The 13088-nt window shown below is 40.5% G+C and overlaps 3 protein-coding genes across 3 annotated transcripts in view; 1 reads left to right on the top strand and 2 right to left on the bottom strand.

Annotated features, from left to right (window-relative positions):
* Nucleotides 1-271: 271 nt before the first annotated feature.
* On the bottom strand, nucleotides 272-3030 carry arl6ip4 (ADP-ribosylation factor-like 6 interacting protein 4). Its single transcript, XM_035658150.1, has 5 exons — nucleotides 2775-3030; nucleotides 2341-2697; nucleotides 1407-1524; nucleotides 1098-1167; nucleotides 272-1012 (listed from the first exon to the last, which is right to left on the bottom strand). Exons 1-5 carry the CDS (start codon nucleotides 2974-2976, stop codon nucleotides 956-958), a joined length of 804 nt encoding a protein of 267 aa, XP_035514043.1. The 5' UTR covers nucleotides 2977-3030; the 3' UTR covers nucleotides 272-955.
* Nucleotides 3031-4900: 1870 nt separating this feature from the next.
* Nucleotides 4901-8954, bottom strand: mthfd2 (methylenetetrahydrofolate dehydrogenase (NADP+ dependent) 2, methenyltetrahydrofolate cyclohydrolase). Its single transcript, XM_035658142.1, has 8 exons — nucleotides 8677-8954; nucleotides 6803-6987; nucleotides 6556-6678; nucleotides 6296-6448; nucleotides 6099-6206; nucleotides 5913-6005; nucleotides 5694-5819; nucleotides 4901-5598 (listed from the first exon to the last, which is right to left on the bottom strand). Exons 1-8 carry the CDS (start codon nucleotides 8937-8939, stop codon nucleotides 5450-5452), a joined length of 1200 nt encoding a protein of 399 aa, XP_035514035.1. The 5' UTR covers nucleotides 8940-8954; the 3' UTR covers nucleotides 4901-5449.
* Nucleotides 8955-10179: 1225 nt separating this feature from the next.
* Nucleotides 10180-13088, top strand: part of mob1a (MOB kinase activator 1A) — a 6784-nt gene continuing 3875 nt past the window's right edge. The window contains 4 exon segments of the mRNA XM_035658143.1: nucleotides 10180-10375; nucleotides 11125-11291; nucleotides 11626-11719; nucleotides 12662-12795. Coding sequence (XP_035514036.1) covers nucleotides 10362-10375; nucleotides 11125-11291; nucleotides 11626-11719; nucleotides 12662-12795 — 409 coding nt within the window. The 5' untranslated portion in view covers nucleotides 10180-10361.

The following is a 13088-nucleotide window of genomic DNA, read 5'->3' as shown; positions in this document are numbered from 1 at the left end:
TGCAATGCCACAGCTCTTTAGCATTCATAGGCTGTGTATATATATATATATACCACATACCTTGATAAATATTTTCATTGTACAGGGTGTGTATCTTGTAGGTTTTGGATAACTTCATTTTATCCATTCCCTTGTGTTTTTATGTACAGTGTATAAAGAACATATAAAGAAGTACTAAGTAATTTGGGCCTTTTTTTCACACTCCAAATGGTAACATTGTCATGAAGAAGAATCATGGTTCAGCTGGATAAAAAGGATGGACTTCAGATTATTCAGATAAAAAATTTGATGCAGTTCACACCAACGGTTTATTTTTCTGGGATCAGTTCACACAAATGCAGATTTCTTCAGAGAACCAAAAAGAAACCAAATGTGAGATTTAAAGGTGAGAAGAGATTCATGAGTGGGTGTAGAGTATGTAGCCAAAATTTAAAAAAAGGGTTTGTAGAGTCCAACAGGATACTGAACAAATCAGCTTCTTAATATTTTTGATTTTAACTATAAATCGTTAATTTCAAATGAAGAAAACATTTAAATGGTCACAACTCTACAACAGGAAACTGAAGACTCTACTTGCAGTCCATTCAGGGTCGATCCTTAAATGTACTCACTGATACGCTTAAAACGTGGACAAAATAAATAAGCATTAATCAGTGTAAATACGCGTCGAATGTGCAAACTATTTGTCTTCCTCGTGTACAGTTCCTAAGGCAGATCTCAGCTGAGTCGATCACCAACTCACCTGCTTCTGTTTATATCTCCTTTGTGATCAGCGTAGACTTAAGGCGAATCAACAGGAGAAACCGGCTTTCACCTGGATTAAAACTCACTAGTGTACGGCTACAGTACACGTCCCAGTCATTGTGTACCTTCAGCAATATACAGTTATATCACAGGCAACTGTTTCAAATCAGAATATAAAAATTCAGCTTCTTGACGCAGTTCAGGGAATCTTCTACCTGTTGACTCCCAGTTTCCTCTGGAAGGCGTTCCCGTCCCCCTTGGTGGCTTGCTATGGGGATGAATGGATGTTCACGGTTAGATTAAAGTGAAAGTCAACGATTACTTCACATTATAATTGAAACTTCCTCCCGTACCTTGTTGATGTCTTTATGTTTTTCTCGGCTGACGATCTCCTCTATGATCTCTCCTTCTCCTCTCACCAATCTGGAAGAAAGGATTTTTTTAAGAAGGCTTAAAAACATAAATAATGTTATAAATAAAATAAAATACAGGAGATAAGTAAATACTCAACTCAGGGACCTAAAAATGCAATTTACAGGCAACATCACAACACCTAAATGATGGCGATGGAGCGTTTGATCATTCTGTGAATCCGAACAGACTCAACCTCAACAGGTAAACGTTACATAGTAAACTAGTAGAACTCTGTAGCTCTGGTTTACCTGGTGCGTCCTGTTTCGGGGTCCACCACCCTGCGGATCACGCTCTGTCTGGCCTCGTACTCCTCTTTAGTTAGGGGTCTCTTAGTGGAGAGTCGGGCCTTCTGTTCATCGGTCATCACTGCAGAGAAAAGAGGAAAAAAGTAAGTTTTTACATTTATATTAGGTGATATGATGATACATACTGGGAGACAATATACATCACTTTTACCACAATTTATATAATCCTGTCCTCTTAATGTCTTAATGGTTGTATTAGGCCACTGTGGGAAATCTTGGAAATGAATGAGGAGAACTCTTTATATAATCTTTGCCTCAGTGTGATTTGGGGACCTTAAAAGGACCAGTGTTTAGGATTTAGTGACATCTAGAGGTAAAGTTTCAGATTACAACTAACTGAAAATTGCAGGAACAGCTCTGTCTACATCCATCTGTTGTGGTCTAATGTAGAAACATGGTGGTCCAATGGCGGCGACCCACAGCATCTGTACATTATAGTCAGGTTATTATACTCTAATGCAAACATATCTGTGAATATTATATCACATTTCTGCCACTAGATCCTCCTAAATGTTACAAACTGGAACCTTTAAATAGTCAGGTATTTTAATTTGCTTGATGAACTTATTTATAACCAAATAAATGCAGTTTTATAAAACTGCTCTGCCTTTTCTTTACAAAGCTCATAATATTCAGGCTTTTGTTGACACTCTGAGATGCGTAAATCAAATGATACGAGTGTGTCCGAACATTAGAAACACCTCCAAATAATCACTAACTATGACCTCAATGCCAAAACATAGAATTTAATCAACAGCTCCATTAAAGTGTGAACAAAACTGGGCATTTGGAGCATCATAGGAGTTGACCTATTATTTATATCACTTTATTAGTTTGATAAAATGATATAAAACATTAAATAAATGTAATGTCCCACCAGGTCCCAGCTCCACTGCCCCCTCATCACTCTGCCACACCTCCAGGCAGGATGGAGGTTTCTCCACGGGAGGACTGGGCAGCTGCACCACCTCCACTTTCTTCTTCCTCTCCTTCTTTTTCAGGAGCTTCTCCTCCTTCTTTTTCTTCTTTTTCTCCTTCTTCCTCCTCTTCAGCTTCTTCAGCTTCGCCTTTTTCTTCTTGGACTTCTTCTTCTTGGCTTTGCTCTTCTTCCCCTTCGTCTTCACCTCGCTCGACGAGCAGGAGGACGAGGAGGAGGAGGAGGAGGAGGTGGACGACGAAGAGGAGGAGGAAGAGGAGCTCCTTTTTCTACGCTTCTTTTTTTGTGTTTTCACATCTGAGGGAGACACAGGGGAGAAGTTGAACAGAGTTTATTTCACAGACTTTAGTCGCTTTCACTAGTTTAAGCCCAACCTTGACTCTTGTGAGACTTCTTCGATGATCTGCTTCGGCTCCTGCTGCTGGATGAGGAAGACGACGAGGAGGACGAAGAGGAGGAGGTCGAGGAGGACCGGGTTCGTTTCTTTCTCTTCTCGTGTTTTTTATCTCTGCCAGCTCTGTCCGGAGACCTGCTGCGATCCATCACCGAGACAACACGAGAATAAAAGCCCGACATAAAGAGACACTGTTGCTGCAGGAAGTGTGCTCGTCCTCTGCGTCCTTCCGTCGGCGCCGGGATACACACTGTAAAGGTTCCTAGTTCCTACTTTAGTTTTTAGATAGATAGATAGATAGATAGATAGATAGATAGATAGATAGACTAGATAGGATAGATAGATAGAAGATAGGGATAGATAGATAGATAGATATGATAGGATAAAAACGATACGGTCAGCCCAGGGTATTAGACATTAAAATACAATAAAAAATAACTTAGAAAAGAAAAAATATAAATAGGGTAGGTACAAGGTGCCAAAGAGTTTGTAGTTGTCAAGATGGTCCGTAATAGTACTGATGACATGGTCGGTAGTGTTATTGTTAATCAACCAGTATATAATATCACAGTATGTGGTAATGATAAATATTAATAATATCTATAATAATCAGTAATATGATGACTGAACAGATATACATGTATACACATAGATATTATACATTAATATTGATATAATGTAAACATGTGTCATATATTCAGCCTGTGCAAGGTGTGCATACATACATACTGTAATATATATACACAATATATATACATATATATATATATACATGATATGATATATAGCATATGTATAATAGATACTTGACTATAAATAAACTATAAGTTTATTTGAGGGGAAAGTAAAGTAACTAAGTACATTTACTCAAGAAGTGTACTTAAGCACCATTTTGAGGTACTTGTGCTTTACTGGAGTTGGTACTATTTATATTCTACATTTGCAGATTCAGATTAATAATACAAAATATAATCAACACTTATATTCTGATGTATAATTATAGGTTAAGATAAAACTTAAAACTATTGACATTATTCTGAAATGGGCCATTCTACATAATTAATACTTTGTGTATATTTTGATACTTTTGTACTTTTACTTAAGTTACATTTTAAATGCCGAATGTTTACTAAAAGAGTATTTCTGCACTGTAATTTTTTTTTTAAGTTTTGAGTATTTCTTTCACCACTGGTAAACACTTAGAAGTACATAATAAAAGTGTCAATACCACAATGTGAATGTACTCTGTTACAGGTAATAATCATGTAAATGTAAAGTAAAAGTATTGTCATTGTGTTGTATAAAAAGTTTTCAACCCTCCGGGGCTCATTAGAAATCCTTAAAATGACACAATGTGAATATCACTCTTTGGTTAAACTACTCAATAACTCATGTTTCTCTCATGCAGAGATCCAAAGAAAAACCTACAAACTCAGTAAAACTACACAAACTCTCCACCTGGTGCCTTAAGCCCTCACAATAAAACTGTGGTACCTCACTTGATACTGAAAGAGAATTAATCATATCTGCTTCTTATCATCAGGTTAAACGAGGACACTGAGGTGATCAACAACTGAAAGTCTCTGTGGGAGAATTTGAACCTTTGTATGTGAAGGGTGGACGTCTGCCTCCCAAAAAGAGTTTAAAGTGTAACAGGTTTTAGGGTTGCACTAATCATTGAGGGCTGTTGTCCCCGTCTCCTGCTTCCATGTCACAAAAAAATGTGAGTGAGTGAGTTAAAGGAATGAAGTGCAATAATTGTGGGGAAACTTTTTTAATAGAAGAGAAAGAAATAAAGAAGTAAAGAGAATTAGTTTGTTATTCAGGGTATTATTTTCTCAAACGAGACCCAGTTTTTATCTAGGTAAGAGACCATTGATTCATAGAGGTCTGTGTTGTTGTCATGCCAACTACAGAAAGTTGGTTTAGAGGGTGAAGGCAGGAATAAGCGGTTATTTAAAACCGACGCTCAGAGGCAATTACTTATAATAATAGTGCGTGAGAATTGAGATATATTTGGAAGAAGTGCATTAATGTGAATATGATACTGTAGAAAATCATGGTCACATTTATTCACTGTAAAAAGAAAGAAGAAAGACACAAGAACATATTTGTAATATTTATTTCAAAGTTTTTACAAAGGCAATTGTGAATCTTTAAAGCTTGTATATTGATAAAACATACTTGTTCCTGATGATGTTAGCCCTTATCACTCTTGGTACATAAGGCTAAACTAACACAGAGAAATGCAACAGACAGGCTTCAATTCCTCTGCATAAACTGCTTTCCAGCTTAGAGTTTAATACTGTGTCCTGCCTCCATTCAGGTTTAAATATGTCACTGTAGCAATAAATAAAAACAATCTTTCAAGATTCCTTAAAACTGATAAATACTGCAAATATCTGTTACATAAAAACACACAGCTGCATGAGTGAATGTAACAGTCGAAAACATGGCTGGACTTGAAGTTAGGGAAGGTTAAAGATGTCACCAGGAAGAGAGCATTAAAGCTATCATCTCTCCAGTCCGTGTGCAAGGGGAGCTCTTCAGGTTGCTCCAAGTAAAAAATGAGAGGGTGGTGGTGTTGAGGTCGGGTGGGGTGGCGGTGTGCGGGAGCTGGAATGTGTCACTGTTGCTGGGATTTTCTTCGCCCCATTAGGACGCAGCTGCCATGCGGATCCTCTCTGGGGGATACAGCAGAACGTTCTTAGCAGCTTTGATAGTGTTTTTCATAAGCATGGCCACAGTCATGGGTCCCACACCTCCAGGTACAGGGGTGATGAAGCCCGCCTTCTGTCTCACGGCTGAAGACAAGAAAAAAAAAAAAAGCCGTTACAAAAAACACACGAGATAAGACCGAGGATGTCTGTGCAGAATTAAGTCACCGTCACAGCCTTACCTTCAAAATCCACATCTCCAACCAGTCTGTTCTTCCCAGTGACCGGGTCCTGCACTCGGTTAATCCCGACGTCAATCACGGCTGCTCCCTCTTTAATCATGTCAGCGGTGATTAGGTTTGGAATCCCTGATACAGATCAGTAAACACACAGTTAGACAACAGAACGAATAGTAGAAAGTGAATTTACTAAAGAAAGATTAGATTTAAACAGGCACAAACCTGCAGCAGCCACAATGATATCAGCGATTTTAGTGTGCTGGCGAAGTTGCTCCTTAGGAGTGTAACGGTGAGAAATGGTCACAGTGGCATCACCTGCAACAGAAATAACATTCATTATTCATACCATATATAAATAAACCCTCCATCTTTGTACACACAGATAAACCTAAGTGCACTTTAACCAACCTCCGGGCCTTTCATGGCGGCCGTCTGTGTGCAGTAACATGGCGATGGGCATGCCCACATTCTTGGAGCGTCCTGCAACCACAACATTCTTCCCAAGAGTAGGAATACCTGAAAGACGAGTATTCCGATAATTAGTTTCAGACAGTACGTTCAGCGGGGTTCCAACTTAAGAGGAAGTAAGCAGTTCCTCATGTTACCTGTGCGTTTAATGATTTCCATCACTCCCCAGGGAGTGGCAGGAAGCATGGTGGACTGATCCAGGCACATACGGCCCACGTTAACTACGTGGAAGCCGTCCACGTCCTTGGTAGGGGCAACTGCGTTACAGATTGCACGCTCATCAATGTGGTCTGTCAGGAAACAGAGACAAGTTACAGTCAGGTAGATCTCAAACGTTTTGTTCAAGAACACGAGTGAGTTTATAAAATGCTCTGTGTATTCCACTGTTTCTCCGTACCTGGCAAAGGCAGCTGGACCAGCAGGCCGTCCACACGATGGTCTGTGTTGAGTTTGTAGATCAGGTCCAATAACTCCTCCTCACTGATGTCTGAATGCTTGAGAATGGTCTCACTAGAGATTCCTGTGGGAGGTTGAAGTGAGAAAACAACTTAAAAAAAAACACAGCCGAGCATTTGTTCCTTTTGTTGTTATATTGTGGAATAAATGTGTTTAATAACTGAGGACTGTGGGTGTTATTTTCTTACCAACATCAGCTGCCGCGCGTGTCTTATTCAGGACGTAGGAGTGACTGGCTGGGTTGTCTCCCACCAGAACCACACTGAGATGGGGTCTCCTGTGGCCAGCTATAACCCATTTCTCCACGTCAGCCCGGGCCTCCTCCCGAATCTGCCGTGCTAGCTTCTTTCCTGAGATGACCACCGCCTCCTGTCTGAAAATTGACATTTAAAAAAAAAAACACTTATATTTTAACAAGCTGTGATTCTGCTGTTATTAAGAAGAAGACAATAGGGGGTAAATAGATCATTCAGAGCCCAAGTTTAACAGTTTAAAAAGCTCTTAATAAGACAACAAACCACAAAAAATTACGCTTTATAAATAAATATGTACATTTCTTCCAGCTCAACAGTCGAATCTAATCTAATCGTACAAATATCACTGATCTACTGGACACGGTCTCCTTTATTACTGTTGAACAGGACTTGTGATACCAGAAACCTGTAATCAATCTCAAGCATTTGGCCTGAGCAAGCACCAATTCCAGCCTCTAAAATTAGACACAGCACGTCTCCACCTGACGGAGCCATATGCTCAATGAGCACTTTTATTGTACTTACAGTATCCTGCGTTACGTGTTATATGTGTGAGAGGATTTTATAATGAAGTGCAGTCAGCGGGACCTGATGGTTAAAACTGGGGGAAAATGCTGCTGTATGATTATACAAGCTGGGTTGGCATGTTCTGCTGCTTTGTTCAAACTTCAAAAGCATCAGGATGGTTATGAATTATATAACAACAAACTGTGGCTAATAACTGAAGAGTAATGAGCCATCAACAGTGATGTAACCACCCTTTTATTCTGCCAAAACTAATTAAAAAACGTCGCAGAAAAGTATCACATCTTTGGGTAAAACGGGGTTAGACCATGGGGCCAGTGTACCAGGTCGCAGAGGAAAAGGTGTCGAGATTGCAGGGCGGCACTCTGCTCTTTAACCTCTTAAAAGTTTAAACACAAACATGATCTTCTGAGGACAAAATCTCTTTTCAAATGTGTGTGTACATATTTATTTAAGTAGCCCATCTTCAGTGAGACCCACCTCACAGGAGACAGGTCTTTTTTTTATGTTTTATGTATTTTAAAATGATTAGGTTACTTGTTGCTGTCTCCACTTTAATGTGAAGAGTTTGTGTGTAAGTGAAGTTGCATATGTGTGTATGTGTGTGTGGCAATAAGTCTTACATAATATGCCATAGGTTTTAAATGTGCTCTTGTGCTTCTGATCATGTGCAGCCACATGAGGTTTTGGATTTTAAGGCGTGTGTGCAACATTAGTTCATTAGATATATTTAAGTCATGCTGCACTCAGCACGTTTTCAATAAATACCTGCACGGGATTCCTGCAAATGTGCCATCTGGACGATGAAATGTCCTCCCAAAAACAATAAACCACCTATTATTTCTTGGTATTTTCGTGCATGACAACCAGACAAAATGTCCTTAATGCATATGCATATCTTCCCCCTGTTTGCAGACCCACACCTCGGCCTCCAGCTGAGACCTGCCTCCTCAAGCCACTGGATGCAAACACTCAACACGATTTCATCAGCCACCCTCCCGCTGCAATGTTACCGGCAAACCGCTAGGGGGCGCACCTCCAAAAGACCAACCGCGGACATTTAGTTCAATGTAAATCCAACAAACTCCCACATAATTAGACCAAAAGCGACCTTATCCGCCAACACACACTATCACAGAAGACCGCCAAGTGACTAAACATATAAAACATGTCTGTGTATCTCCTCAGTTTGAAGAGAAGAGCGGCGAGCATGTCGGTGAAGTGGGATTAAACACACACACAGACATTAAAATGAGACTTTGAGAGGCGGGGGTCGCACTCACCTCGAGGCGGACGTGTGCAGCTTACAGACTTGATGCTGGGAGTGTTGGCACAGTTTCCTGAGAGTCCTGACGGCTGCCATTATGAGCGGGGGAAGAGGAAGAAGAGAAAAGAGAGACGGTCGATTACGAAACACCACCACCACCAAACCCGGGCTGACAGAGGAGGAGGAGGCGAAGAGGAGCATATAAAGACCCTCCTCCCACCTCCCCTTACGTAGGGCGCCTGCGTCACTGTTATCCACCGCCACACCTCTGCTGCTCATCAGATACTAACCAGTGAGTTTCCAATGAGCTGGCCCTACAGCTGCTGCAGGGCTGAGGCTATCTACAAACACACACACACACAAATAAATGCATGTTTATTTAATGCTTTTCCATCTATTTCTTGCATTTAAAATGTTACCCCTTAAGTAAAAGTACAGAGCTATTGTTATCAGCTACGGATATTGTAAGTTAAAGTAGGTCTTTTGCAGTTTTAAGCAGCATTTTCATGTTCAACAAACAAAGTAATACATTATAATTTAAAGCATATACTGCATTTAAATAAAGCACTTGATTAAATGTACTCAGTTACTTTCCACCATGGATGAATCAACCTGTTGGTGGTGGTAGCCGCAGGGCCTCCAGTCCTCATTATGTATGTACAATGCACACATCAGACTACAATATAAGCTAAAACAATTCAGGTCATAAAAGTAGATGCTGAACTCACTAATCCATCAGCGCTATCAGTCTATGAATGCACCTACAGATGCACTAACATCAAAAATGTTCTTGTTTTTGTTGCAAAAATAATTCTTAACAAATATGTTTTAACAAAAGATATTGGGATACTAAATTTGGGCAGATTAACTCTAGTTTCCATATGAATAAATGTGCTTCTGTGTCTGAATGTTCCTATATTAGTTATACCACTAAGCTAAATTCAGACAGTCATTGTATATTAGTGGACAGAAAGTTTTATTTATTCAGTCTATGCCTGTGGTTAGGGTTAGGAGCCCCATAAGGGGTCGCCAGAGCTTCATGTGGGGCCTTTTCGATTTTAAGGTGTGTAAGAAAACTTAAAAAATATATCTATATCTCAGCATTTGGTCCACTTCTCTTAAGATATTAAATTGTTGAGTAAATTGTCTAATAGAACAGGGCCAAGAAAATACAGAATTTGTCCAAAAAAAAAGAAGCCTATTAAATATGTACGATTGTTACAAATTATTTAAAAAAACTACATAATACAAACATAAAATTGTATTAAAAAGTCCCCTAAACAGGAAATAATCCGCTCAAAATGCATCCAAACCACTCGTCTTTCAAACCTCTTGCAGTAACTGAGCTCACTATTTGAGTTCGCTGTAGAGTTTCAAATATAACATGGATCATAAATACAATATAAAACATAAACAGGGGTCGTCAGTTCAGTAAAAAGACAGAAAAAGTTTGTGACTCTGCTGCAGCGCCATGTGGACAGCTGCAGTACCTACTGCCACCGGGAGGGGGCGACAGTCTGCCTGCAGATAGAGGAAGAGCCACTGTGGGTGCAGTTCATGTTAGCCTGAAAAACGACACTGTTAGCAGGCACCGCAGAGAAGTGGCTCCCAGGGTCTAACTGTGCAACAAATACCTGTTTATTAAACCAGGATTAAGGGTCGTAACCGAGGCTCTCCGACGACGACGACTGCTTCTCCAAGATGAGCTTCCTGTTGTGAGTAAAAGTTGAACTTAAAGAGTCGCAGCTTTGCGGTCAGCGTTAGCTTCGTTACGGTCCTGCGAAGTTGCATCAAGGGAAGTAAACCGTGGTTAAAATAAGACACGGTTACAGAAAACGAACATTTCATACGTTAAACGTTCGTCTTAAACCACCGTGTTGTTTTGAGACGTGAGTGTTAAATATTCGTCGTCGTAACATTTAACTGTTATCTGTGTTTATTTATAGCTTCCCCCAGCTCTCGCCAACTATCGTTATAACTTTGTTTGAGCCGGTTACAGTCTGAGTTTGAGCCTTATTAATTTAAAGTTTAGCTCGCACAATCACTCAGATGAGATTAAACTTTGTATAACTCCTCATCCACAGCTTTTTGTTTCATTTCTCTGCGAGCTAAACGCTAATGAACTGCTCCGTTGTTTACAGTGTCACTGGCTCATTTCCTGTCTGCGGCACAAAGTGGCTAAGATCACCATAACGTTATTTACATGACACAGATCAAAGTCACGCTTCTGTCACACTGAACACAAGCCAGAACAAGTAGGCACATCACGAGTGTCGTTTCTAGATGCTGCCTAGATGTTCACCATGATGCCTTCCTGCAGCTGCTGATTGCACAAACCCAGACAGGAAGAGGATCCTCACATGTGAAGGCCCAAGAGAAAGGGGGTTGGGGGGGTCTACTCCTACAATCTCACTGTCCTGGCTGGTGTGCAGTTGCTCAGGTCCTCTGTTTTGTTTCCCCGCAGTGGCAGTCGCTCATCAAAGACCTTCAAGCCGAAGAAGAACATCCCGGAGGGCTCCCATCAGTATGAGCTGCTGAAACACGCCGAGGCAACGCTGGGCAGTGGGAACCTGAGGCAGGCTGTGATGCTGCCCGAGGGAGAGGATCTCAATGAGTGGATTGCCGTCAACAGTGAGTGGATGGACGCAGTACGCCTGTTTAAAGAAACCATCGCTCTGTGCACAAACCACCGTTTAACGTTTCTGAACATAAGTGATACTTGTACAGAGGTTGAACGTTTTGTATCACCTCGTGGGGGAAAGAAGAGCCAAACAAACACACGCAACCCAACTGTTATGGCTGTATGTAATGCTGTCTAAAGAGGGAGGTCATACACTGTGGGCCTTGTATTAAAAAAAAACCAGATAAAACCAGCGTATGTATAGAAATGTGACGTAGAAGCATTAACGTTCCTAGAGAACAGAAACTATAATTCACCCTTTCTTTCTTTCTTTCTTTCTCTTAGCGGTGGATTTCTTCAACCAGATCAACATGCTGTATGGCACCATCACCGAGTTCTGCACTGAGACCAGCTGCTCTGTGATGTCTGCTGGACCGAGGTAACAGCCAGCCGTGTCTGTTTTATGCATGCAGCTGCGGTTGTGATCGATCTAAGTGATTGGAGCAGTCTGTGGTCTACACTGCTGTTGCACAAATGAGCGCTGGGTGGGATGAAGACATAAGAAAGTTTTCAAGACATGTACATGTTGCAGTATATTCTCTCTTACTGTATTTATTTTAGCAAGACCCCCCCAAACATACTGTAAATATGTAATTTAACATATCTTATCTAAATCTTGCCCTACCGTGATGCAGCGAACGGCTACAAAAATGAGCTGAATTTAATTTGGAAAGTTCCCCTGAAACAAGGGAAACGTTTAGGCTGATGTACGTGTTCACGTAATTTTAGGAAACAAGGAACTTCACACGATTTTGCAGAGCCGAGATGTGTGACGTGCTATTACAAAACATGACTAACAGGATCAAAAATGACACATTTATGGCTGTGCGTCACAGTGACACAAGTAACACAGACAGTAATATGATTTTATAAAACATTTGTTACGAAAGGCTTTGAATGAATTTGAGTTTTGAATAGTTGAGTCAGTTAAACAAATTGAAATACATCATCTGAATGTCACATGAGGGGAAACAGGAATTAAACTTTGCATGTGGTCCCTGTAGAAGCTATTTAGTTAGAATCTAGATCACTTCCTCTATCCTCGCTCCTGCCAAGACTGTCTGTGTTCACTCTGTAATCAGGAGGAAGAGACCCGGGTTCACTTCCTGTTGACATAGCCGCCATCAAGAATATGACTGTAGATACTTTTGCATTTCCCCCCTCGGCCTCTTTTTTTTTAGCTTATCTATCACCGAATGATGTTTTCATGTCCTGACAGAACAGAGTTTGTTACTTGTAGAGCCTTCATGTCTCGCAGGTTCGCTAATGAATCGAGTCAATAATTAGAGAGGTGGCAATTCATTTTGTTCTTTCTCTGTAGATACGAGTATCACTGGGCTGATGGCACAAATATCAAGAAGCCTATCAAATGCTCCGCGCCCAAGTACATCGACTACCTGATGACCTGGGTGCAGGATCAGCTGGATGATGAGACACTTTTCCCTTCCAAGATTGGTGAGTTTTGATCGATGATTTGATCGGAAACTTTCAGTTCAAGCTTTTCGTGATGATTTTAGTCGCAGTTTTCACATTTGCAGCAGTATTTATCTGTCCATCACTATATATGCTGCAGTCACATTGTTCTCCAGCAGACCAAGTAACTGCATACATCCCATTGAATTTAAGTTTCAAAGTTCACACTTCTCTTTTCTTTGACTTTATGGAATAAAACAGTGATTATGTGATTAATGAGCTGATTTCATATGTTTAAACTCTCGGCCGAGTTTTAGGGCGTTTTCACACCTAAA

Source organism: Morone saxatilis, unplaced genomic scaffold (genome assembly GCF_004916995.1).
Source record: "Morone saxatilis isolate NCDOM2014 unplaced genomic scaffold, NCSU_SB_2.0 Contig16, whole genome shotgun sequence".
Lineage (NCBI taxonomy): Eukaryota > Metazoa > Chordata > Actinopteri > Moronidae > Morone > Morone saxatilis.
This window is presented reverse-complemented; position numbering and strand designations above follow the sequence as displayed.

What these genes read in the sequence shown, in the direction of transcription:
- arl6ip4 (XM_035658150.1), bottom strand. Translation starts at nt 2,976, where the DNA reads ATGTCGGGCTTTTATTCTCGTGTTGTCTCGGTGATGGATCGCAGCAGG. An exon ending in GAAGTCTCACAAGAGTCAAG is followed by an intron (nt 2,698 to 2,774) that starts GTTGGGCTTAAA and finishes TGTCTCCCTCAG; the next exon opens with ATGTGAAAACACAAAAAAAG. An exon ending in AACATAAAGACATCAACAAG is followed by an intron (nt 1,013 to 1,097) that starts GTACGGGAGGAA and finishes TCATCCCCATAG; the next exon opens with CAAGCCACCAAGGGGGACGG.
- mthfd2 (XM_035658142.1), bottom strand. Translation starts at nt 8,939, where the DNA reads ATGAGCAGCAGAGGTGTGGCGGTGGATAACAGTGACGCAGGCGCCCTA. An exon ending in GGTCCAGCTGCCTTTGCCAG is followed by an intron (nt 6,449 to 6,555) that starts GTACGGAGAAAC and finishes GTTTCCTGACAG; the next exon opens with ACCACATTGATGAGCGTGCA. An exon ending in GGAAATCATTAAACGCACAG is followed by an intron (nt 6,207 to 6,295) that starts GTAACATGAGGA and finishes CTCGTCTTTCAG; the next exon opens with GTATTCCTACTCTTGGGAAG.